Here is a 24,322-nt window from a genome sequence, read left to right as displayed (position 1 = left end):
ACTTTTTTAATTGTAACATCTGAGATTGACGCTGTCATGGAAATGTCAATTTTTGCCAACATAGTAACTAATTAAAACAAGAATTCACAGAAAAAAAATATTTATATATTCAAACTAATTGGCAATCAAATAAATCGTATGATTTTTATTTGCTGAATTAATGAGGAAAACTTTTGCACCGTCTCGCCGGAATAAAAGTCGGGAGTCTCGCCTATTTACCGGTTCTCGCACAATTATCGCTAATTCGAGTCCAGGCGTATTCACAGCAATTCAATCCTTTGCAGGAAAGTTAATCAGCCAAAAACAAATCAAAACTTGGGCATGGTTCTACGTACAATGGACCCTTAACATTTGATTAAAGAGCCCCTTTAAACACTTCCACTAGATAAATAACCGTGCGTTTGAATCGGACTATGTCATTTCATTAATTACTCGTAATTAAAACCCCTGTTGATTGGAGTTGCTGCGTATTTATCTTGTCGACGGTAAGACGGAGATTCGTTCAGGTCCTTTTATGCACACCCTACTCCCAGAACCGGAATTTATAGATAAATTTTCTGGACTAGATGCTGGTAATGAAAATACACTTTTTTAATGTAACGATATTTTATTTCAGATAAATATGAGAAAATAAATAAGTAAAACATCAATTGACTTTATAATATATATTGAATACGAAGTATTATATATAACATTAAGGGAATGAAATAGAGAGAACCATTTAATCAAAACTTACTAATCTACTTGTTAAACTGGGTCTTTGACCATTCCACTTTTAAAATCAAGTGATCATATCCATGGCCATGTAATCTTGTTAGTGCTTTGGTTGCATCTGATCTATACTTATAATGAACATAAGCATAACCCTTGCATAAGTTTTGTTTGCATTTTGCCAAATAAATCTTTGAAATAGGTCCAAATGGTTTAACCAAATCTTCCAAATCCTCATTAGTCGTATTCATACTCAGATTTCCAATTCTCAAAGTTGTCTGATCATTTTTCGTTTGCAATATGTGTTTCTGCCTTATTCCAGGCGGAATATATTTGGGTGCGCCTGATTTCTTTAAATCACCCGCAGGGCCACCAAATGATTTTTTTTTATCTGCAACCTTACTATCCTCGGCAACCTTGTACGGGCACTTTGAAGTCCAATGATCCTCATTGCATATACGACATTTGATATTTTTGACTCCCAATGCTTTCAATTTATCTAACGAGTCTTCTTCCGGCTTGTTCTCTTCTTCCTTATTGGAAATAAAGTGCATGAAAACTTCTTCGCCGACAGAACACGTCCCCGGGTTTGGTCCTGGTCCGTCGTTCGTGGAATCTCCAAATTTTTTCCAGGACTTTCTTTTGACGACCGATTTCGACGTAAGTCTCGTTTCAATTTTGTATGTTCTAACTATTTTCACTTTTTGATTCTTTTCATTTATTTTGTATTCCGTGACTATCTTGAATCCATTTTCATATACCACAGACGACGGAGGTAGAGCCCGCTCATTGTACATTTCGACTTCATCTGCCCAGCTTGATTTCATTTCTTTTTTTACTTCCATATTTGCTAGACAATGATGCACCAGAGAATAGGTAATACAATCACCACGGTGTTACTGTGATAAGTGAATAAATAAATGGAATTAAACTAAATAGCTAAACTAGTTGTTACTATGGACACTATGGTATAACAAACAAGATAGTGCGTATCTAAGAGCAGGAAGGAAGTATTTTTTAACTTCGTTTACTTCCCCTACCAACTGACTAAATTTTTTTTTTTACTTAGCCTTCTATTTTTGGATAATATTCGAAAGTAAATTATTTTATGGTATCCTTGGTGATCCCTCTACGAAATGATTTGAATTGAGAGCTAGGACTTGGCCAAAAGAGTAATGGTTGGGCCATATCATAAGTAATAGGTAATATATCTAAAATAAATCATGCTAATTATATGCCTCCTGATGTTTGATTAGTAAACAAAAATCAGGAATGTATTAATCAACTAATATGTTCTGTTATTAATCACAACTCCTTCCTTTCATGTCCTTTACACCCTTGCAACAATATGTAAACGAAATATTTTAATCCTGATATATTTTTATATTTGTACCGCATAAAACAGTCGATCTGAAAACTGTAATCAGGGTTGCCGAATTTATTTAATAAAACATTTGACAATGTCGTTATGACAATAAACGTCAAATTCAAATAATATAGTTGTGCCATTCATATTGATTTTATCTTTGTTACGGCCCTGAACCGAATCATCTGGCAATCAGTGCTGAAACTGAAAGGAATAAATACCGGCACCGTGATAATTCCATTAAGAAATGAAGCCTCCGTCCGGGCTTGAAGTGCTCGCGATGGAATAAACGGGCGCGTGTAATTTGTAAGTCAAACAAATGTTATGTTAGTCGTAAGTTGAACACACGAGCCAAAGTACACACACTAAAGGATCCGACCATGCGAGCATATATGCTAATGTATCACTTATATTTTTCGGGTTTTCGTTCCGCCTAGGATTGGTTTTCAAATATTTGCGCTGCTGATTGCGTGTTTCGGATGTTGCCCGCTACTTCAATTATCTGCAACTGTAAACACACCACAAAACTTTTCAATTGACCGTCATGAATATTGTTTTAATATGTTAACTAGAGGGTCGATGCGCCCTTCAAATTTTCATTTATCAATACAACAAATTTAATTTCAGATCGTTCCTGTCTCATAACACTTTATACCGTCTAAGCATGTCAGAAAAAGAGATGAAATCTAGCTGGGCGGATGAAGTTGAATTGGACAGTGAACCCGCTTTGCCACCTCCCAGTGTGGTACATGAGAATGGTTTCAAAATAGTTACAGAATACAAGATAAACGAGGATAATCAAAAAGTTAAAATCGTGAGAACCTACAAGATTGAGAGAAGGCTCATGTCAAAGACAGTAGCAGCCAGGAAAATGTGGAAGAAGTTTGGAGATTCCACTAATGACGGACCTGGACCTAATCCAGCTTCTACAACTGTTGGCGAAGAGGTTTTTATGCAATTCCTTTCTAATAAAGAAGAAGACAACAAGCCAGAAGAAGACGCATTTGACAAATTGAAAGCATTAGGAGATAAAAATATCAAGTGTCGCACATGTAATGGTGATCATTGGACATCAAAATGTCCTTATAAAGATACCATATTGGAGGGTGGCAAAATTTTAGATGATAAAAAAACACCAGCAGGTGTTGGAGGTGATCCTAGCAAACCTGGAGTGTCCAAATATATTCCACCTGGAATGAGACAAAAGCCTGTCATGCAGAAAAAGGAAGAGCAGACGACTCTTAGAATTGGCAATCTAAGCAGCAATACAACTGACGAAGACTTGGAAGATTTGGTTAAACCATTTGGTCCCATTTCAAAGATATACTTAGCTAAAGATAAACAAAACGATTGTAAAGGTTATGCTTATGTTCATTATAAGTTTAGATCAGATGCTGCAGAAGCAATTGCGAGACTTAATGGGCACGGTTATGATCATTTGATTTTAGCAGTCGACTGGTCCAGGCCACATACTTCAAACCAATAAGTTTTGGATTTTTTTATTTATTTTTTATTATCTTTTTATTTAGCTATAATGATTCCAATTATACAGTAATATTTAATATTATATTTCTCTCTAAATATACTTCACTTCATTAAATTGAATGATAAGTGTTTTTCTAGCAAATGAAATAATTAATTATATAATATTGACATAAAAATTTTTAATAGGGATAAAATATATTTTTTTATAAAATTATGTTTTCTCCTATAACTTTAGATTAGTTTGTTTATAAACAATAGCAGCTTAGTACACGAAGCAAATAAACAAATCATCAACTAAGAGGCACCCCAAAGACACGATTTCTCTTAATAGTTTCCCGCTGTCAACACATTTCAATAACAACTAGCGAAACGCACACACATCACATGAATATTATAATTACGGGCTTTATGAAGCCAAGTCAGCTAATGTGTTTGCTAACTTGGCAGATTACAAAGTAACGTTCGACGAGGAAAGTGTAAACACGCGATGGAGTTTGATGGATCCTGTTTTCATCTGTTGTCAGCAAATGCGTGTTCACCTACTAGGATAATCAGGAAATAATTTCTATGGTTATAAAACCGTACAATGTAGTGTTTCAATTCATCTTATGGTGTCATGATTGAATTTATTATTAATTATACCGTAAAATGAATTACAATGATTTTTTTTTAATACAAGTTGTTTATTACACTTCTATAACTAAAAAATTTTTAATAATAAAAATGTCTTGTGAAAATTATTGTGAAATAAATTTTTTGTGAAAGCAAAATTGGAAGAAATTTCGGTCCTCTCGAACAATTTAGTTCGGAAGAAAATTAGTAGTAAATACTAATGAGCCATACTTTCGAAATTTCTTGGGTGCATTAATTGCTACAATTACGAGTGGTAGTCTTAAAGAAATATATATATATATATATATATATATATATATATATATATATATATGTTACGAAAAACGTAAAAATTTACTAAAAACGTAACAAACTAAAATCTCAAAAATTCATTAAAAACGTGAGAAATTACTTAAAACCTAATTCCATACGATCATTTTCCATACGATTAAAATCCGTACGATCATTTTTCATACGATCGAAATCCATTCGATCATTTTCCATACGATCAAAATTCATACGATCATTTTCCATACGATTAAAATCCATACGATTATTTTCCATACGATTAAATTCCAGACGATCATTTTCCATACAATCAAAATCCAAACGATCAATTTCCATACAATTAAAATCTATAGGATTAAAATCCATATGATTAAATTCATACTGATTAAATTACATAGTTCCACTTTAATAACTTTAATACTATGGATTTTTATTTTTTTACTAATACTAATTTCCTGAAAAATCATTAAAAAAGTGAAAATAAATAATTCTAATTCTTCCTGGATTCCCAAAATATTACTAAAAACGTAAGAAATAACTAAAAGATAATCATTTTATTAAAAGAACAATTCTTTTTAATTTAAATTAATTTTTAAATAATTTTAGATAATTCATTTCAATATTTATTTGAATTATATAGATATGTATTTATTACAAAATTATATTATATTAATTCGATGTGATTTCTGAGGTGGAAACACCAGGAACAATAACGTCGAGAATTAAGTTTCCTTCGACGCATCGCCTAACCGAATTTTTCGATCCGATCGCATTCGAGGCATATATCCGCAATCTGAATGATATAATGTGCGGAAACGAGCTTTCAATTCAATCAAGTCCCATTCTGGGGCATTCGCGGCTCGATGCTCGCTCGTCAAACCACTTTCCACCATCGAGACCCTTATTTTTGGTTGCCACAAGGTCGAGATTAGTGTAAGACGGACCGAGATGAATCTGAATCACGGAGTACACGTGGTCTATTCATATTGTTATCGGTCGTAAATCTAAATATGAAAGTTGTGAACTGTATTTACAATGTACGTCTTGTTTTTTTATTTATTGTGTCGCATGAATAATGGATGGTTAAGTTTTTGCTATCATGAAGTGATTTTTGTCAGTATCCTGGCTTAAACGGATATCGATTTATAAAAGAAACTATCTTTAATTCAGAATTGACAATCTTATACTATCATATTATACCAATAAGTGTTTATTTATGTGTGATTATGTTATATTTATTATGAGGTTTTAATTATAGCAAAAGGAAACCGAAACCGGCGCATCCACCAAAAGTAGATAAAACCAATAAGTAGCGTTATTTGCATAGAATCGCCATATAAACGGGCGTTAATCAGTCAAAGTGGCCCCAAAACCGACCGGAATACTAATTCCGTCGCATCTGCATAACTGCGGACTAATAGCGTACCGCATAACCAACAATTCCGACACACTTTAGGAGCATTTTGCTCACCTAGATTCGCGACTCATCACATTAAGGGACATTACTTGATTAACTCCGTGACCAAACCCTTTCGGCAAACGGGGACGAAGGAATTACATCGTCTTAGGGTTGTTGGTTTCTCGGCGGTGATGTGTCGTAAAATTTGCATAACTGTGTTATGGACAGATTGGTAAAGATTAAATGCAGGAGATATTTATTACGTATACGTGGAAGTATATCACAGTATGATTATAGCAAATACATACATAGAAAATATAACATAGATTCAGGGGTTAGATTTTATTGATTTTTGGTGTATAACATTGGGTTAATAGAGAGTAGTAAATAATTTAAAATTCAGTGTGGGTAGTTGTTTTATTTATTTTACTGTTTTTATAATACAATATACGATGTTTATTTTATTAATCTAACATGAGGTCAGCAGGATCTGGCGAAAGGGCCGCAGATATTTCATTACCATTAGTGGCAGCACAAAATGAAAACTCGCCCACATGGCAAACGGCCGCTAAAACGGGGATGATAGTTTTAACAATTTCACATACTTTGTCCAACGCTGCAGATATTTTAGTTGCGTGAGCTCCCATTTTGTTACCAACTTTGCTAGCCACTTTGCCAAAATTTATTAATTGTCGTCGCTAAAATAAAAAATAAATTTTTGAAATTACTTATAGAAATATTTATTTTTGTTATAGGAAAGTGAAGGAGTATTAAGAAAGGTAGGAATATGCATGATTTTTGTAATGAAGTATGTTTTTAAAAAAAACTTTCTGTGTAACATCGCTGAAGAGAGTTATAAATAATCAGTTAATAATTAATTTTAATGACGTATAAGTTAAGACAAAGAATTGGAAAAAAAATTAGCTTAACTACAAGAAAAAATTGCAACAAATATATTTACTACGGTTAGTATTAATAAATAAAAGCAAAAACTGTTTATTACGTAATAAATATAAATAATTATATAGTAATTATTTTTTTAGAAAATTGAATCACATGGCAAAATTTGTATAATTATTTTTTGCCGCCATTTGAATTAAATTAGCCATTTTTTACAAATGAATGTTATTGAAAATTATTTAAAAAATAATTTAAAATTGTTACCATCCATCCTGGTTCTTCTTCTTCCTTCGTTGGTTTTGCAAGAGTTTCAGCAGGAATCGGTGTCGGCCAGTGAGTTACAATTGCATCACTATGAAAATTATAAGAAACTGATCGACTTTCAGTGTTTTTCGAAAGAAAAGCAATTAACGAAAAAACCGTTAACAGCAAAACAATTTCAAATTTCATTTTTTACGATATGTGTGCTTTATTTGACTGTTATACCAAGAATGTCGTAATTGTGATATATTTTTTAAGTTATAGTTTATCATAATTTTTAACCACAAAGATAGTGTTTATTCTCAATGTTATTGTCTCAGAATAGGTTAGACAAACGTAATATTCTACCACCAAAAACTTATATTAACATACTGCTTAACGAAATAGTTTTTACATTTTACATTTTACATTTGAATAATTAAATTAAATTATTTAATGATTAATTTTACGTATGTATTATAATATTGATATTCGTATATGTTATTTTATCCATATATCATTAGATGTATTATCTTATATTATAAAAGTAAACAAATTAAAAACATAATCATTTTATTAAAATAACAATTCTTTTTAATTTAAATTAATTTTATAATTATTAAGTGTCTAAACATTTTGTACCTTAATTTACATACCGATTTACCTACTTCATAAGTAAAGCAACTAAACCTTATATTCAATACAATTGATTTTATAATTTATTTCTGCGTCCGACATGTTCTTTAAAGCTAAAATGCCTAGAAGTGACCATTTATCAATACAAATTAAACAACAAATTGTAGAATTTCAGAATGGTGAAAAGTACAATAAAATTGCAGTACATTTAAATTTAAAATTGATCATTTCGAGGACGATTTCCAATTTTAACAGGAGTTTCCATAAGTGGTTGACGCAAGACTAACTTTAATCAGTACATACCGCATGAATCAAAAAATAAACGAACTCAGTTTGTTGGTGAGTACCATAAAACAAAGACTAAAAGGAGCTGGTCTCTGTGGTAGAAAAGCAGCAAAGAAGCCCTTCATTTCTACAAACTATAGAGAAGCGAGACTACTTTTTGCAAGAGAACACGTAAACCGGACAGATGGGCAATGGAAAACAATTTTGTTTTCCGATGAAAGTCGGCTCTAATTATTCAAATCTGATTACATTTCATAAATGAGACGAAGTGAAAATACCCTAAAAATGTAGTTTAAGACTGTGTAAATAAAAAAGTGATAATATTTATAATAAATAGTACAAGCATAATATAAAAAACATTTATTGATTACGTATTTATGTATATGATACATATGATTATAATATATTTAATAACTTGTATTCAAAATTAATAATCATTTCCACCGTGGAGGAAATTATAAGCACTTGCTGCACCTGCGCCATACTTTAAAAATTTTCCCACACCTCTGCCAATTTTACGATAGTTCTGGAAAGTTGAAAAAAATATATTAGAAAAAATTGGAATAATATAACACATTACTTACAATTTTTCTTCTTCTGGCTTCAACGTTAAAGCAAAGTGCAAGTACCAAAAATAAAAGAAAGAAAAATTTTCCAAAATGCATCTTGAAAGCTCGAGAGTGAATGCATCAACACAAACTTGATTGTTCCATTTATATCATCACTTATCTGTGCGGTCATCCCTGTTTCTGCGCTTGTGGTTGAACATTAGAACAAAATTAACAAATGTAACCTTTAAAATCATAATTTATTTCATAACAAATTACGTTTAAATATTTTTGGATTTGGTCTTAATTTATATTTAAATAAAATTCTAAGAATATTTAATAAATGAGTTTAGCTTAAAAAGTATTAAAAATACTTAAAAAGTCCAGAGAATGAGGTAATGATCTTAATTCAAGTGATCATAAGACGAAATACTTTGTATTTATGTATTATGTTCTATTAACTTCATATAGTTTTAAAATTATATGTCAAAAGAAAAGTAAGAAGAGAAGGTTAAGAAACTTCTTAATTGAAATTGAGGAGGTTGTACTCTAAATTTAGAACTAACATCTTTGTTTCTATCATGTTCACTTATCCTTTATATACTTTTAGCCATAAATTTTATTTTCAATCATTGCTAGGCATAAAACTGACTATAAAAATTATTAATTTTTTATTTTATAATTTTACTAATAAGCATATCTAGAAAATTACATTTCGTTTCATAAACACTTGCGCCATTTATAAAACTTCGATGGCTAGAAAATTATTATAATAGGTATTATTAAAATAAACTCATATTTATCTATTTTGACACCTTTATTGTTAGATTAAATTATATAAAAGTATATATCATGTTAAAATATTTGACAATAAAAGTATTGTTTAGATTATTCTTAATTATATAAAATATTGTAATATTAAGACTATCCTTGATGATCTCTATAGATGTTGTATAATGTGTAACCAATTTGTGCAGCATTAGCTCCATGATTAAATCCACCTTTAATACGCCTGAAATTTTTCTGAAAATAAAAATGAACAAATTAGATAAAATAAGAATTTCTATGGTATAATTATTATATACCCTCCATTTTCCTCCTTTTGCTTCTACGATAGAACAACTGAGAATGACGACCAAAAATAATACGAACAATTTGTAGAACTTCATGGTGAATTTTATACTGAACAGACACAAAAGCGATATTTATATAGTGCGTATGATAGGAGGTAACCGCAATTTTATCATATGCACCAATTGTACCAGTTTCATTTTTTTAATATCAGGTATAAATAAACAAATTAATTTTCCTTATATCCTCTCGTTTGTTTTTCTCTCCAAATTATTTAATTTCAAAAATTTAAAGCAAACATATAATAAAATACAAATATAACAGAAAATTATTAATTATTAGTTATTATTAGTTTTTATACAGTTAAACTTATCTTATAATTGTTTTATTAAAAATTAATATTTTTTTCACATATCTGTATTATTTGTGCCATAGTAAATTTAAGAGAATATTTTTATTATAAAATATTAATTTATGGTTAAACTTAAATGAACATAACTTATTTTCAATTATTATTTTTCAGAACATAATTTGCATGCCAGTGTATTAGATTCATAATTTGATATTTTGTTTCATTGGTTTACCATTAAATTAAATTTAAGACTTTAGAAGAAATAGACATTTATAAATCATTTATAGTAAAATTTAATAATATCTAAAATGTATGTTTATAATTTACTAATGTAAAATAGAAAAATATATAAAAGAATTAAATATATTTGTATATTTTATTTTTATTTAATGCTTCATACATATTCATATTTAACATTAAGTCATTATATTATATTTAATCATAAATGTATATAATAAAATAGTAAACATAATATTAAATAAAAATTTTGTAAAATAATTTTATTTATTAATTTTAATAGTAAAAATTATTTTACAATTTAATTTGATTAAAAAATAATTACTGAAATGTTTGTACGAAAGTAAATAAAGCATGTTCATTAAAATTTTATACATACAAATTATAGTTAGAATATTTTTATATAAATTATATAAAAATAATACATCATAAAATTGAAATAAAATAATTTTAATTAAAATGGCATAAACTTTTTCTTGTAATAAGATTTTAATTAAATAAAACACAATTACAGAAGTATTTTAGTTAAAAAGTATATACATTGTGTCCATTAAAATTTTACACATATAAATTATTCTTAGAACATTTTTATATAGAGTTACTAATTTACATCATAAAATAGAAAACACAATATGAAATAATATTATAGTAAAATAATTTTATTTAAAATGACACAACGTTTTTTGTAATACGAGTTTATTTAATTGAAATATAAATTACAGAAATTACATAAAATAAGTAAAGCGTGCTCATTAAAATTTTATACATATAAATTATTATTAGAACATCTTTATATGAATTTTAACAAAATAGGTTATTCAGATTCATTAGAATCTGAATTCTCGTCGGCTACAGCATCCGCCATCTTTAGTAGATTTATAGCAGCAGGGAGTTCCTCCGCCAATCTTACAACTTCTTCCTAAAAAAAAAAAATAAATAAAAAAGCATTATAGCCTAAGAATAACTGTGACTTAATTACCGCAATTTCTTCAGAATCCTCTTCTTGTGCTACAGCCGTAAGGACCAAGACAAACATCATTAAAATGCAAAACTTCGTTGAAGCCATTGTCAAAGAATACGTGTATATGTTGGAGCTTACAAAAATGAGACTGTGAAATCTATCAGTGGAATGGAGGTTTTATATGAACTCGATTGTGGCTTTTGGTTTGATACAACATGATAAAAAGTAGTCATTTTGTGCAATGTCATAATATGGATGTGTCGTTATCTGCTCTCCTTAATTTTGTTCTTGTTTGAAAGTTTAAAAGAGATAGCGTATGTATTCCTTAATTTAAGCGTAAGAAATCAATATAAAGGTTTAGGCTTTCGTGACAATTGTTTCCATATTTATATAGATATTAAGAAATCAAAACTGTATACTATAAAATTAAATGTACTAAAATAATAGTGACAAAAATAGAAGATATAATGAAGTCACCATATCCGAAACCACAAACCTATTAAATAAAAGAGCACTTCATAGCATTAAATCATTATTTTTCTTGTGTACTGGTGTTTGTAAATATGAGGTACTTACTCGTTCTTCTTGTACTTATATTTGTTGTTGTTCAAACTTCCCTCCCCGTTGAAGCTTCACAACGCCGTTTACGTCATAGAGTAAGTATAAAAAAACAAAACGATTTAATTAAACTCATAAATTTTATTCAGAACAATGCATATCGAAGTAAACCTAAAGATAGTTGGGAGAACTTCTTCAGAGGCTTCTGGAACACCACCAAGAAAAACATATCTAAAGATCGCAAGAGACATAAATCGACAACAGAAAGAGCTGCAGAATATCCAATAGAATCATCTTTTAATGCTGATCAAAATCTAAATCCTTACGGTCTAGATATGAATTATAATTAATTAATAATATTTATCACTATAATTTATAATGAATGGATTCCATTATGTATAAGAAGTTATTTTTGTCTTTTATGTCAATTAAAATTATAAATAAATAAATAATTCGCAATAATTATTAATAGTGTTTTTTATTAAATAAAATAACCTAACCTAACCTATTTTAATCTAAACTATCTTTACCTAACCTAGAAATAGTCAGGAGAATTTCATCAGGGAATTCTGGAATTTCACGAAGAAAAATATAACTAGAGATTGCAAGGGACAACAACAGAAAGACTTGCAGAAGAACTAATATAATCCTCTTTTAATACGGATCAAAATCTAAATACTTATGGCTTAAATATGAATTATAATTTAATTAATAATGGATGTATTTCATCACATATAAGTAGTTATTTATATTTTTTATTTCAATCAAGGTTATAAATAAATGATTCGCAATAATTAGAACAGTGTTTCCTATTAAATAAAATACAGATCACATTGCTATTTTTAATATGTGGAAGTCGTGTGTAGAATACATCCTTTCGTTAAAATATTTTATTCACATTTAACAAATATATTACATCACTATCGTAATATCACTTTTTGTCAAGATCCGGAATATCCACAGAAACTGAGGGTACCGTTCTTCCAATTACAGGCTTTTGGGTAGAACTCAATAAAAGAGTATTTGGACTATTCTCTGGTTTAGCCTCTTTTGTCAATGGTGGTATTTCTTGTTCAATTTTGGGAACGCGGGTCGGTAGTAAGTCGTTCAAGTTGGTAGCCGGAGTGCTTCTTTCTGCACCTCTCAGGAAGGTAGGTAACAAAGTGGGCAGTCTTGGGGGCTGCTCAAGTACGAAATTCGATGTAAAAAGTTTTCTAAAGCTTTCGGGTGTCAATCCAAAACTGGTGTTTTCCGGTCTAATGGAAACGAAGATTTTTCCCAGTCTGTTCGGGCCTAGCGGGATTGGAGGGAGTCTTTCCTGGATTGTTTGGACAATTGCGTCATTTACTCTGTGGTGACTTTTAATCTGGAAAGAAACAGTTTACGTAAATATATACTGTATATACCATAAATCAATAAATTTATCACTACAAAGTTTTTGTAATAAAAATTTCTAATAAATAGGTGAAACCCACTCACAATTTCCGTGACTACATCAGATACAGTTGCGTTACCAGTTGGAAAAACTGCAACGAACGCCACAATCACAATAGAAAACTTAATATTGAGAGCCATGTTAAGCTGTCTACAACTGTCAAGAAAGAAATAATAAAACGCTTTGGATTATCTTTTTATATAATAACAATCGGAAAATCATATGAGTAATCAGAATCAGAAAGACGCAATTATAGTAATTATTACATTGTTCACTCTTTACTATGAATTAGTTCAAAGATTAACTATTAATTTAACATTAGCATTTTCTTGCATATCATTCAAAATGCAAAGGATTGGAGTACTTATGGTTCAAGGACGAAACGTAATTCATGTTCTCCTTTACTCGATAACTATTTAAAAAAAGAGTAATTCTCTATTTTATCATTTTGAATGTAATAAATAAAAGTAAAATGTATATGTCAACCAATGATTTCAATTTATGTGTTTTGAAATAAACATTCGGATGTATGAATCTATTAGCAAACAAGTGAGTTTTGTTACTTAGTGAAAATGATGTTACTATGACCAATAACTGAATGAGAACGGTCGTCTTGGGAGCAGTGACGTCAATTTTTCAGAACAAGAAAATTCACCGGTGTACTTGGTCATACGACGAAACAATTATTTTTTTTAACGCCTCGTAGATAATTTATTTGTTGTCCATTAATAGTTTACAGTTAATTTTAGGTTCAAAACATAATGTCGCTTGTTTCTGCTTACCGTTGCCGTTAATTTGTTTATCTCCCAGGTAAAATTTATACACTCATCTATCTCAAGGCAAATATTTATTAGTATTCCACATTACCTTAACCTTGACTCGAGAACTTGTATTGGAATATTGCAAACAATATGTTTAAAACCAATGGCGTACTTATTGCGAACAAAATGAACCGTAAAATTCAAGTTTAGAAACATTTAATAAAGGAGTAAATATTTTTTATAAATTTTTCATATAAAATTAATTGTTGTTGAAATTCATTTAATTAAAATACAAGCGTACAAACTCAAGAATTTTTAACTAGATGACTATAACACTCGTGGAAATCCTTATAATTCAAATTTAACATAACACCACCTACCATTGTAATTTGTGTATTAACTGATTAACAAAAATAAAAATTAATTAATTAGTATTATTCTAGATTTAGTTGAAATAAATTGCTGTCGCTATCATATATCACTATGATATTAATATAATCAAAAATCAAAAAGCCACCAAAATTTTTTACAATATTATTTTGGACTGTCTTTATCACCTTATGAAGATTTATGTAAATTATCTTAATTACCAAATCATTATGATAAGTAAAATCGCGGTTTTTTACCGCAATTCGGTAAGTCAGGTATATGTGGATTTAAAAATTGAATAGTTCCTAAAAATGAAGCTACAAGTAGTCGTATTTGCTGCAGTGTTTTTGTTATTTGCGTTGGAAGTGGGTGAAGCTAGACCTGGTTGGCTTAAGAAAATGTTCAAGCCGGTGGTAAGGTCATAATTAAATTTTTTGAAATTTAGATGTAATTTAGGTGTGTTTTTTACAATTATATTAATTTTGGAAAATTTACCGTTCTACAATATTAATAAAGGTTTAATATTTTAGACGAAATCGATTAAAATGGTACGTTACTGAGATTAGGAGAACAAAAATATGTTTTTGTATATTATTTATTTTATTCTATAGGATTCATCTTGTATTCCAGGAAGAAGCAGTTAAAAGAGTCAGGGACAGAGCTAAGGAGAATTTACCCCTGATAGCCAGTTATGCTTCTATTGTAACTGCAGTAGGGAAGTGATGTAATGATATAATTAATGTTTATTTGAAATATAACATGTATTTCTTAGAAGTTTTATGAACAATAGAGTCAAATAAATATCCTTTGTAAGTTTTATTGCGTATATTATAACTGAAATTTATTTTTAGAAATGATAAGATATTTTATACAATTAAATATTTACAATTATAACTCCTTAAATTACTTGTTGAGGATTTATTAATACAAATCTACTACAGAATCTTATTGTTTATTTTTTATATCGATAAATTATTTCCATATATATTTAAAAACGTGGTAAAATACTTTCTATTCGAAGAAGTCAAACTACTGTTACTAAAAATAGATAGAATTAAAGCAAGATTATTTTTGTATGTCAATTAAAAATATATAAAATAATTTTATAAACATTATATTTTATAATTTATTGAAACATATCGGTCACATTTATTAAATGGGGAAGGAACATTTGTGGAAATGCGTGTATAAATACTCTTTAGTCATCCTTTTTAAACAGTTTTGTAATGTCTGAGATTCCTTTAATAATTGGAAGAGCTTGGTCTAAAGCACCTTTAATTCCTGTCAACGAGTTTTGCTAAAAATCATATATTTTAAAAAATATATTATAGAATTAGTAGTACTTACAATCTTTTTGACTTCTTCATCGAAACCGGGCCGACAATCCACTTGAACAAAGCAGATTGCAAAAATTGATAGTAGAGCTAAAAATATCAACTTATTATTCATTTTAAATATAGACATGTATTGAGTTATATTGAGGCTTTGTTGTTTTATAAGCATTCGCTATTAATGTTTCAGATATTTATATATGCACGTTAATATTTCTCAGGGTAAGTCCCTTATGTCAGGTAGTTTACTTTGTAGGAACTTACAGTGATTCATAAAAACATTAATTGATTGCCATAAAATATGTGGTGAGTTTCGATAATTAAAATAAATACACATTAATTTAAAACTTTATAATTTGTATTTAAAATGACATAAAATACTATTAATTACTGCATTTTCATTTTTATATAAGCATATTTCAATGTTGAACATATTCACAATATATCTCAATAAACCAAAAAATCGTTGAATTTTTTCAAAAAAAGTAAACTAGAGTATTATATTTACATAAAGTGCAGTATAAGTAAAATATTGTTTTTATGTATGGATATTAAAATTTTACAATTAATTTTCATTTCATAAAATTTTTAATCAGTATTTATTTACACTGTTTACGTAAAATCGTATTAGAATTATGAAATTAACTTTCCAGGTATGCTTTTTCAAGAACAAAAGGTAAAAATTTCAATTTTCTATTTGGTTGACAGATGTTGTAAAGAATTTGATGCTTTCGTAAATGGTTTTTCACCGTGTATCCGAGATAGTCCTACATATATAAAAACAAATTGACACTGTGTTCATCATCGTAGTTTGAATAAAAGTTTACAACAATGAAGTTAGGATTCGTAATAATTTTCACTATTCTGATCGTGTCTGCCTTTTTCGGTACCACCGAGGGTGGATGGCTTAAGAAGAAACTGAAGAAAGTGGTAAGTTTCTATTATAAGTTTATTAATAAAAATTGTATTATATTTAAAATATTTATATGTTTAAACAAGTAAGGATGTAACATTTATATTTTGTTTTCAGGAAAAAGCGGGACAAAGAGTTAGAGATGCTGCTGAAAAAGCTCTGCCTGTTGTCACTGGTTATGCGCCAATAATTGCGGCAGCAGGAAGATAAATTTATATTTTAGTTATTATTTATTTAACAAAAACTATAAATCCTATATTATTCTATTCCCTATCAATAAATATTTGAAATACTTTATTTATACCATATGTCAATATACTGGGATAAAATATTCGAGGAATTATTTTTGGACTTTATTCTGATATTTGATAGATTATCGTTTCATATTCATTCATATATATATATATATATATATATATAAAGCTTAAAATATTATATGTAGAAATCAATAAATTTGTTATAAGTATGCATTGCTGACTTATATTATTCTATAAACATTCATTATTACTGTTGAAAATGAGTATGTGAGGACGTTACATTTTTCAGGGTAAAAATCCTGAGTAGGTTATTTACAAGAAAAGTAATTAATTCCCATAAGCATGTGTGGTGGTTTTTGATAATAATTAATTTGTGTTAATTTAAAAGTTTGTAATAATTTATGTTAAAATTTTAATTCTATATCTCACATTTGCTTGATTAATATAAGCAAATTTTAATGATTAATATAAGTAAATTTTAAAAATTTTTAAGAATCTGTCAAGTTAGATGATTCACAAAAAAAAACAATATTGAACAATAAAATAATTGATTTTTTTAAAGCGTGACCAAAGTCCCTAATGTATAGGTTCAAAAAACATTTTTTTAAAAGTATAATTTAAAAAAAGTACTTTATTAACTATATAAATATAATTAAAAAAATTAATGTGTCAAATTATTTTTAAATACCTTATGATTTATTCTAATCATAATATTATAAACTGCTGAGAACACTTATTTTATTGTTTTAATATTAGTGAATTAAAACATATTTCTATACTAATTTATTTGCATTTACATACAAGTAAAATAATATGTTTATTTATTGAAATTGCAATATTACAATTATCTATCATATTTACATTTCATTGTTTATGTACAATGGCTTAGAATTACCACATGAACATTCCAGACGTGTTATCATATTTTTTCAAAGACAAAAGGTAAAAGTTTCAATCACTAATTGTTTGTCAGATCCCGTAAAATACCTCTCATCATTTCGTAATTGGTTTTTCACGGCGTAACCCAATACATCTCAAATATATATAAACAAATTGACACTGAGTTCATCATTGCAGTTTGAATATAAGACGACAAAAATGAAGTTGGGATTCGTAATAATTTTCACTATTCTGATCGTGTCTGCCTTTTTTGGTAGTACCGAGGCTGGATGGCTGAAGAAGAAACTAAAGAAAGTGGTATGTTTTTATTATGAATTTATTAATAGAATTATATTATTATTAAAATATTTAAATGTTTAAATATGTAAGGATTTAACATTTTTATTTTTCTTTCAGGAAAAGGCTGGACAAAGAGTCAGAGATGCTGCTGAAAAAGCTTTGCCTATTGTTAGTGGTTATGCACCAATTATCGCGACGGCAGGAAGATAAATTTATATTTTAGTTATTATATTATTATATTACTATTTATTTTATTTATGCCATACTTATTAATAAAATGTACAAAACTTACATATTATTTTATTCACAAATCGTAAAAATAATTATTGATTTGTTTAAGATATATCGGAGGCTTCTATAATAATAAGTACATAATAATTTATATTTAAGAAAAGTTATAATTAAATGTTTTAATTCTACTTCTAATATTTGCTGGATTGATCTAGGTACATTTATTTTAATATCTCTTAGTTGTATAAGTTATCACTTATTTTGGCGATATTTACCAAATTTAATTTAAATGTTGCACAAAAAAGTAGATTTTAAATAACATATTTCAGCTCTTTTTAAATGGTCAGATTAAAGGACACCCTAATAAATTCTTAAAACAATAATTTTAAATGGAAGTTACCTTTTTTTATTAGACAACTCTTTTGTGTTTAACCTATTTGAGTTTAAATATTAGTTACAAAATAAATTATTATCATGTCGACGGAATTTTTTTCTATAATAAAATTTATAAACTGAAAATAATATTTATTTAAATATGTGATATTATTAGGAAATTTATTTAGTAGCAAATAATACTTCTGTGATTTGTTCTATTATTTTAGTGACACTATTTTTCTTAATAATATAAATTAATGAAAAAATTTTATTTAATTTATTATATAAATTAAATTATTTTTTAATATATTTAATTTATGGTATACAGGTAAATAAACGTATTTTAGTATTTAAATTTCAATATTCTAATTAATATTTATAATTCGTACATCTTTATCAACGTTTACTTAATTTCCCATAATTTGTAAAGTACATTGGAGTGAACAAATAAACAATCTAGACGCTTCATCAAATTCTTTAATATTTTAAGAAATCAATAATGCGTAAAATATTTAATTCCCCTATTGTTAGTCAGATGCTGTAAAGTACCTCACCATTTTATGAGTGGTTTTTCACCGCCTAACCGAAATGTATATAAATAAATTGACACTGACTTTTTCATCACAGTTTGAATAAATCACTATAAGAATGAAGTTGGGATTCGTATTAATTTTAACTATTCTGATAGTGTCAGTCTTTTTCGGTAGTACCGAAGCTGGATGGCTGAAGAAGAAACTGAAAAAAGTGGTAAGTTTTTAGAATAAATTTATTAATATAATTTATTTTATTGATGAAATAATTAAATGTTATAATTAAACCTATTTTATTTTGTTTACAGGAAAAAGCTGGGCAGAGAGTTAGAGATGCTGCAGAAAAAGCTTTACCTATTGTCGCTGGTTATGCCCCAATTATTGCCGCAGTAGGAAGATAAGTCCGTATTTTATTTATTGTATTATATTTATTTTCTGTATGTGCCATAGTTTATAATAAAATTAAAAAATAGATATACTGAGATATTATGGTTTCACACAATCGGGAGCAAAAATATACTTTAGTAACGATAGTGGTATTAAGATGTCTGTCCACAATTGATAACATGTCCCCTGCAGAGGACGAATAAGGATAACTAATATTTTGATCTTGTATGAATTAGAATGAAACAGATAATCGAATTTTTATGTAATTAGATTTTAGTTATCAATGCCCTTGGAGTACGCTAAAGGGCAACACTATTAAATAAGATATAAGTGCATATTAAACGGGCTAGATATTTTAACCACCGGAAACATTTTATCACTTTTCCTTTTTAGCAAGACATGTTGATTTTTTATCCAAAATAACCACGACATTGTCGCAAAAGGAAGGTTATCAAAGAAGGAAGAGATGTATATAATATTTTATTTTGAATATTTAAACATCGATTATTTCACAATTTTCTTTTAATTTACATAGTAAAATGCAATTAGCTGTAAATTGTTTGTTGCACATAACATATACAAATAATTGTATGTGCCTTGTACACATTTCCGTTAAATTATTCATAACAACGTAAAAGAAGTATATTAAAAGTTCAGGCTGAGCTAGCAGAGATGGTCGAGTTTTTTTCTTCACCCATCTCTCGCACCGCTCGACATTAAACAAGAACATAAATTATAAAGTTCCCGGTTTTCTAAGCTACATTATCGAGAAAGGCAATTCCGAAACGGCTCCAACATATTTATATGCCGCTTAGGTCCCTATAATCGCCAATTTTCAATGCCCGCCTCCGCTACTCCATAACTTCGTACAAATCCCGAGCCATTGGCGACATCTAGACATCGTTACTTTGCATGAGCCCGACTTGTTTAAATCTATATTCTTACAGCTTTTCCAATTTTCGTAATAATCCCGCATCCGGATCACGCCGTACGAACGGCGCCCGATCCCCATGCGATGTTCTTATCGCATAATAACGCGCTTTTAAATCCGATTTAATTTATTTTTGTTTGTACTATTTCGTGTCTCCGATAGTGCTACAATTTGCTTATAAGGATCATGGTTTGTTTCTTTAATATAACCATTTTCTAGACAGGCTCTTCACAAATCCACTGTTCATTGATATATACTTGATTAAATTCTGAATTTAACATACGATTATATTTATTATCTAAAAGCATTGTTTTGTATATCTAACATCATTATTTGTTATGTGTTTTAGTTTTACACCGTTGTGTTATATATTAAAGTATTAAAAAGCAATAATTAATTCGAAAGGAGAAACATATAATTAATTACTTTCTTTATGAATTATCTAACAAAATGTTTTTTGTTGGTCCAACTTATTAACACAATCTTACCAGACTTCCCCTGTTAAGATTAGTTTTATCGACCACGTGTTTTTTTAAACATAATTACTTCCTGTTACTTTCGTTTTAGACAAAGTTTTGTTGATATCCTTTATATTATGCATATTTAAAATTGCTGTTTCAGTAATTGCGAATAAAGTAGCTATAAAATAAGGGGTTTGTTTGTTATTGAAGTGGATAGTATGCCGAGACGATTCATGGCTGCGGAACTTTTTAAATAAATTCGTTTTTTACGTTTACGAAAGGTATAGAACAATAGGACCCATTACTGGAAGTGGCACTTACACTGATATCTAAAATCGATACTTTGACATAAAGCGAACAATTGAAATGATATTGCGTCTTATACTGTCAGCACTAAAGTTTACATCTCTTTTTTTAATGGCAGATAAAAAGCGTCGTTCGCTTTTATTCCCCAAAGTCGTTATGAAACAATCGTTGGTTGTTGTTTACGAATTGTTTAAGCTGAATGTTACACCTAAGGTTGATGATCAATACGTGAAGTGATTGATTAAAGCCACCCTTAGAAGCATCCGCCGTATTATTAATTACATACATTCACAAAAAAAAAAACAATTTAAAACTCCACCTTGACTTATTCCTCGCTAAATTTTAACGGACGTCCTTTGTTCGTGCGAAACACGTAATTTAAATTGAAAATGATCCCGAATGTTGTACTAAAATATTTTTAGAAACGCCATAATTCCCTGCTGTTGCACCTGTCACAAGCCAAGCCAAACATTTAAGATTCCATTCATCCCGAATAAAAATTGCCCGGTTCATCATGCAAAATTAGGGGGAGAGTGCAGAGAAATTACTTTAATGTGACAAGTAAACGCGCGCATTGTCGCAATTAAATCGGCCGTGTCTGAAAACAGACAAACCATCCTGCATATCAAAAACACAAAATACAATGCCCATTTCCTTGGGCGTGTTCCGGGGATGCTCTTAATCTGCTCGTTGCAATTTCTTATGATGGAAAACGGGGGAGGAAGTGGGTCGTATGGAAATTGTTGTGGAGCACTCTGGTATGAGTATTACGATGAGATATTTTAGTCATTTTGGATTGTTCCGTACAACCTATCTGGAAACTCATTTTCTTAATGCTAAAATATTTTTATGCATCAATAGAATTAAATTATCTTTTGTAATTTATATATATATATTTTTTAATTTCGATACAATATTTTTTATTCAAATGGAAACCTTATTAAAATGTTTTAAAACTACGTATAATTTGTGAAATATTAAATTAAAGCTAAGATGAAACGGTGCTGGTTAATTTTGGGATAATCAACACTATTATTAATGAAACCCAGAGGACTTAATTTATTTCATTTATGTTGTTAAAAAGCAAATTTTTTATCAATATATACTGATGAAAAAATTGTAACATAATTTCTGAATTCTCTAAATATAGCCAAAAAAAAAAAAAAAAAAACAATTTGAGATACCATGTACATCTTTAATTTGTCTTAATAGTTAGTTTCAAAATATTCGCTCTTCTAATTAAATAAACTGATCAAAAAAAGTAAACATATTTCGACTAAAATATAAATTTAATCATTCATTCCGTATACGGTTAAATGATACAGGACTCCATTGCAGGAGACTCAGGAAAGAGTACTGTGGCATGAAGAGTGGAATACTATAATGTTTACAGAAGCAGATTTGGTGTATTTAGTGATAGAAGATCAGTACGAGTCTGGAGACCTCTAAGTCAAAGAATAAATCCGCGGGTAATTCACGCATACCAAGGTGTGTTCATAGTGTTTTGAGGTGGCACTTTTCTAGGGATGAACCATGATCGGTAAAATTTATGCTTCAGACATTATCGACAATATTTTAGACAACGCAAAACCGCATAGAAATTGGATTGTCCTCAACCACTCAGAAAATGCCCAAATTGAACATCTGCCCTCACCAGCCTAGTCGCCTGATTTAAATTGCATAGAACCTGCGTAGGTATGCTTGGAAGATCATTAATTGCTTACCAGCTCTGTGCTCATACGGTCGGAGAATTAAGACAACTTTTTCCAAAATTATGGGTCGCTTTGGATCAAAATCATTAGAATGACCTAATAAGAAGTATGACGTAGTAGGGACCAAGCTGCAATAGGAAGCAGAGGTGGAATTATTCGATTAAAAAAAAAATGCGTATTTTTCATTTTATATGTGAGAACAAAATTTCTTATTTAAAATAAATTTTACTTATTGATATTTATTTCTTTTATTACAATTCTACTATTAGAATTTTAATATTTAATTTAATTAAATAATCTCTTCTAATATGAGGCAATATGCTTATCTTTTTTTATTAAGTAAATTGTCAAAAACTTTTAATTTAAGATTAAGTTTAATTTAAAACTTAATTAATTTAATTTAATTATTATAGTCAACAATAATTATTATTAATTACAAAATTTTAACGAAAGAAAAATTTGATTCAAAAATATTTTTTTAATTAAATCATTACATGTAAGATTTTTACGTAAGTTGAAAAATTAAAAAATGTCTAAGAAAAAATCAAAAGAACAGTTATATATATTACAACAATCATATATTATTTTTTACTCACGCTTAAAAAATGATACCCAGCTAGTAATGTATGTAACGAAAGCTGTGGGACTTGAATTTGATAATATTTTATTTGTTACTTTTTTGTCCCATAGTGAAAACTATTTTTCAAAATATGTTTAATTCTTGAAAAACTTTTATGACGCACAGTCCTAATTTTGCTCCCCTATTAAGTATATAAGTAAACTCGATCCAGTGATCTGTGAGGTCATCGATAAATTTTCGCTAAAATAAACAAATTATTATATTAATATTATTATAATAATGTTTAAATGTAAGCACTTACACAAACTTTCAAATTTCTTTTAAGTTTGATCTGTGATTGACTGAAGTAAATGGAAAAAAATATAATAAGACAAATTATCAGCGTAATATGAAACGTTTTACTGTCAGGTTCCATTTTTCATTTTGTTATTTAAAAGTTAGATAATTTTTCATTGATAACATTTCGACAAATTTGACATTTGAAAAGTGTTTAAAAATGTCAAATAGTGTAAGAAAATTGTAACCACTTATTGATTGTGAATATTTAATTTCAATAATAGCTAAAATTATTTAGCATATCTTGTTGAAATTTCTACATTATTTACTTCATTATAATAATTTTGGCATATGTGTATTTTACGCATTATTTTAACAATTCCGTAGTAATTTTCATAGCCATTACTATGATTTAAACCCCAATATTTTGAAAATTACCGACTAACAGAACACATTTAAATAATTGCCTTATTAATGTTAATAAAATTCATTACAGTCGAATAATCGAAGGGCCATTTTCACGTTATACGTTTTTAATGGTAATAATATGTGAATATGTGTAGTCCAAAAATCTCTAAATCAAAACGATATAATACGAAACCATTCGGGAAGTGCATTATTTAAATGTTATCGTGGGGA

The 24,322-nt window shown here is 28.5% G+C and overlaps 4 protein-coding genes and 6 long non-coding RNA genes across 14 annotated transcripts; 4 read left to right on the top strand and 6 right to left on the bottom strand.

Annotated features, from left to right (window-relative positions):
- Positions 1–650: 650 nt before the first annotated feature.
- On the bottom strand, positions 651–1,637 carry LOC109598254 (eukaryotic translation initiation factor 3 subunit G-like). Its single transcript, XM_020014128.2, has one exon. It carries the CDS (start codon positions 1,554–1,556, stop codon positions 741–743), a length of 816 nt encoding a protein of 271 aa, XP_019869687.1. The 5' UTR covers positions 1,557–1,637; the 3' UTR covers positions 651–740.
- A 139-nt stretch (positions 1,638–1,776) lies between these two features.
- LOC109598290 (eukaryotic translation initiation factor 3 subunit G) lies at positions 1,777–3,682 on the top strand. 2 transcript variants are annotated; one of them, XM_020014175.2, is made up of 2 exons: positions 1,777–1,913; positions 2,705–3,682. In XM_020014175.2, exon 2 carries the CDS (start codon positions 2,742–2,744, stop codon positions 3,561–3,563), a length of 822 nt encoding a protein of 273 aa, XP_019869734.1. In that variant the 5' UTR covers positions 1,777–1,913; positions 2,705–2,741; the 3' UTR covers positions 3,564–3,682. The 2 variants fall into 2 exon arrangements, with proteins under 2 accessions (XP_019869734.1, XP_019869733.1); XM_020014174.2 differs by lacking the exon at positions 1,777–1,913 and adding an exon at positions 2,215–2,383.
- Positions 3,683–8,267: 4,585 nt separating this feature from the next.
- Positions 8,268–8,618, bottom strand: LOC126264992 (uncharacterized). The gene is made up of 2 exons (XR_007547546.1): positions 8,507–8,618; positions 8,268–8,448 (listed from the first exon to the last, which is right to left on the bottom strand). It is a non-coding gene; the product is annotated as an uncharacterized LOC126264992 (long non-coding RNA).
- A 700-nt stretch (positions 8,619–9,318) lies between these two features.
- On the bottom strand, positions 9,319–9,662 carry LOC126264993 (uncharacterized). The gene is made up of 2 exons (XR_007547547.1): positions 9,556–9,662; positions 9,319–9,493 (listed from the first exon to the last, which is right to left on the bottom strand). It is a non-coding gene; the product is annotated as an uncharacterized LOC126264993 (long non-coding RNA).
- Positions 9,663–10,809: 1,147 nt separating this feature from the next.
- Positions 10,810–11,420, bottom strand: LOC126264991 (uncharacterized). Its single transcript, XR_007547545.1, has 2 exons — positions 11,110–11,420; positions 10,810–11,049 (listed from the first exon to the last, which is right to left on the bottom strand). It is a non-coding gene; the product is annotated as an uncharacterized LOC126264991 (long non-coding RNA).
- Positions 11,421–11,514: 94 nt separating this feature from the next.
- On the top strand, positions 11,515–12,022 carry LOC126264994 (uncharacterized). Its single transcript, XR_007547548.1, has 2 exons — positions 11,515–11,747; positions 11,799–12,022. It is a non-coding gene; the product is annotated as an uncharacterized LOC126264994 (long non-coding RNA).
- A 455-nt stretch (positions 12,023–12,477) lies between these two features.
- On the bottom strand, positions 12,478–13,285 carry LOC109598279 (uncharacterized). Its single transcript, XM_049964981.1, has 2 exons — positions 13,129–13,285; positions 12,478–13,015 (listed from the first exon to the last, which is right to left on the bottom strand). The coding sequence occupies exons 1-2, from the start codon at positions 13,222–13,224 to the stop codon at positions 12,581–12,583; spliced, it is 531 nt and encodes a 176-aa protein (XP_049820938.1). The 5' UTR covers positions 13,225–13,285; the 3' UTR covers positions 12,478–12,580.
- Positions 13,286–14,501: 1,216 nt separating this feature from the next.
- Positions 14,502–18,185, top strand: LOC126264990 (cecropin-A-like). Of its 3 annotated transcripts, none has more exons than XM_049964982.1 (3): positions 14,502–14,627; positions 17,793–17,912; positions 18,012–18,185. In XM_049964982.1, the coding sequence occupies exons 1-3, from the start codon at positions 14,526–14,528 to the stop codon at positions 18,102–18,104; spliced, it is 315 nt and encodes a 104-aa protein (XP_049820939.1). In that variant the 5' UTR covers positions 14,502–14,525; the 3' UTR covers positions 18,105–18,185. The 3 variants fall into 3 exon arrangements, 2 of the variants coding, with proteins under 2 accessions (XP_049820939.1, XP_049820940.1); XM_049964983.1 differs by lacking the exon at positions 14,502–14,627 and adding an exon at positions 17,484–17,657; XR_007547544.1 differs by lacking the exons at positions 17,793–17,912; positions 18,012–18,185 and adding an exon at positions 14,845–15,033.
- Positions 15,302–23,878, bottom strand: LOC109598281 (uncharacterized). Of its 2 annotated transcripts, XR_002191476.2 has the most exons (5): positions 23,709–23,878; positions 23,424–23,647; positions 22,840–22,955; positions 15,562–15,638; positions 15,302–15,511 (listed from the first exon to the last, which is right to left on the bottom strand). It is a non-coding gene; the product is annotated as an uncharacterized LOC109598281 (long non-coding RNA). The 2 variants fall into 2 exon arrangements; XR_002191477.2 differs by lacking the exon at positions 22,840–22,955 and having other exon boundaries at positions 15,308–15,511.
- On the top strand, positions 19,123–19,508 carry LOC126264995 (uncharacterized). The gene is made up of 2 exons (XR_007547550.1): positions 19,123–19,247; positions 19,339–19,508. It is a non-coding gene; the product is annotated as an uncharacterized LOC126264995 (long non-coding RNA).
- Positions 23,879–24,322: the final 444 nt, after the last annotated feature.

This window comes from Aethina tumida, chromosome 3 (genome assembly GCF_024364675.1).
Source record: "Aethina tumida isolate Nest 87 chromosome 3, icAetTumi1.1, whole genome shotgun sequence".
NCBI lineage: Eukaryota > Metazoa > Arthropoda > Insecta > Coleoptera > Nitidulidae > Aethina > Aethina tumida.
Note: the sequence above shows the minus strand (reverse complement) of the source record. Positions and strands in the feature narration are given on the sequence as shown.

Bases quoted from the DNA above. Each gene is read 5' to 3' on its own strand.
- LOC109598254 (XM_020014128.2), bottom strand. From the start codon at position 1,556: ATGGAAGTAAAAAAAGAAATGAAATCAAGCTGGGCAGATGAAGTCGAA.
- LOC109598290 (XM_020014175.2), top strand. From the start codon at position 2,742: ATGTCAGAAAAAGAGATGAAATCTAGCTGGGCGGATGAAGTTGAATTG.
- LOC109598279 (XM_049964981.1), bottom strand. From the start codon at position 13,224: ATGGCTCTCAATATTAAGTTTTCTATTGTGATTGTGGCGTTCGTTGCA. The intron at 13,016-13,128 runs GTGAGTGGGTTT...GTTTCTTTCCAG, and splicing joins CTGATGTAGTCACGGAAATT to ATTAAAAGTCACCACAGAGT.
- LOC126264990 (XM_049964982.1), top strand. From the start codon at position 14,526: ATGAAGCTACAAGTAGTCGTATTTGCTGCAGTGTTTTTGTTATTTGCG. The intron at 14,628-17,792 runs GTAAGGTCATAA...TCATCATTGCAG, and splicing joins AGAAAATGTTCAAGCCGGTG to TTTGAATATAAGACGACAAA. The intron at 17,913-18,011 runs GTATGTTTTTAT...TTTTTCTTTCAG, and splicing joins AGAAGAAACTAAAGAAAGTG to GAAAAGGCTGGACAAAGAGT.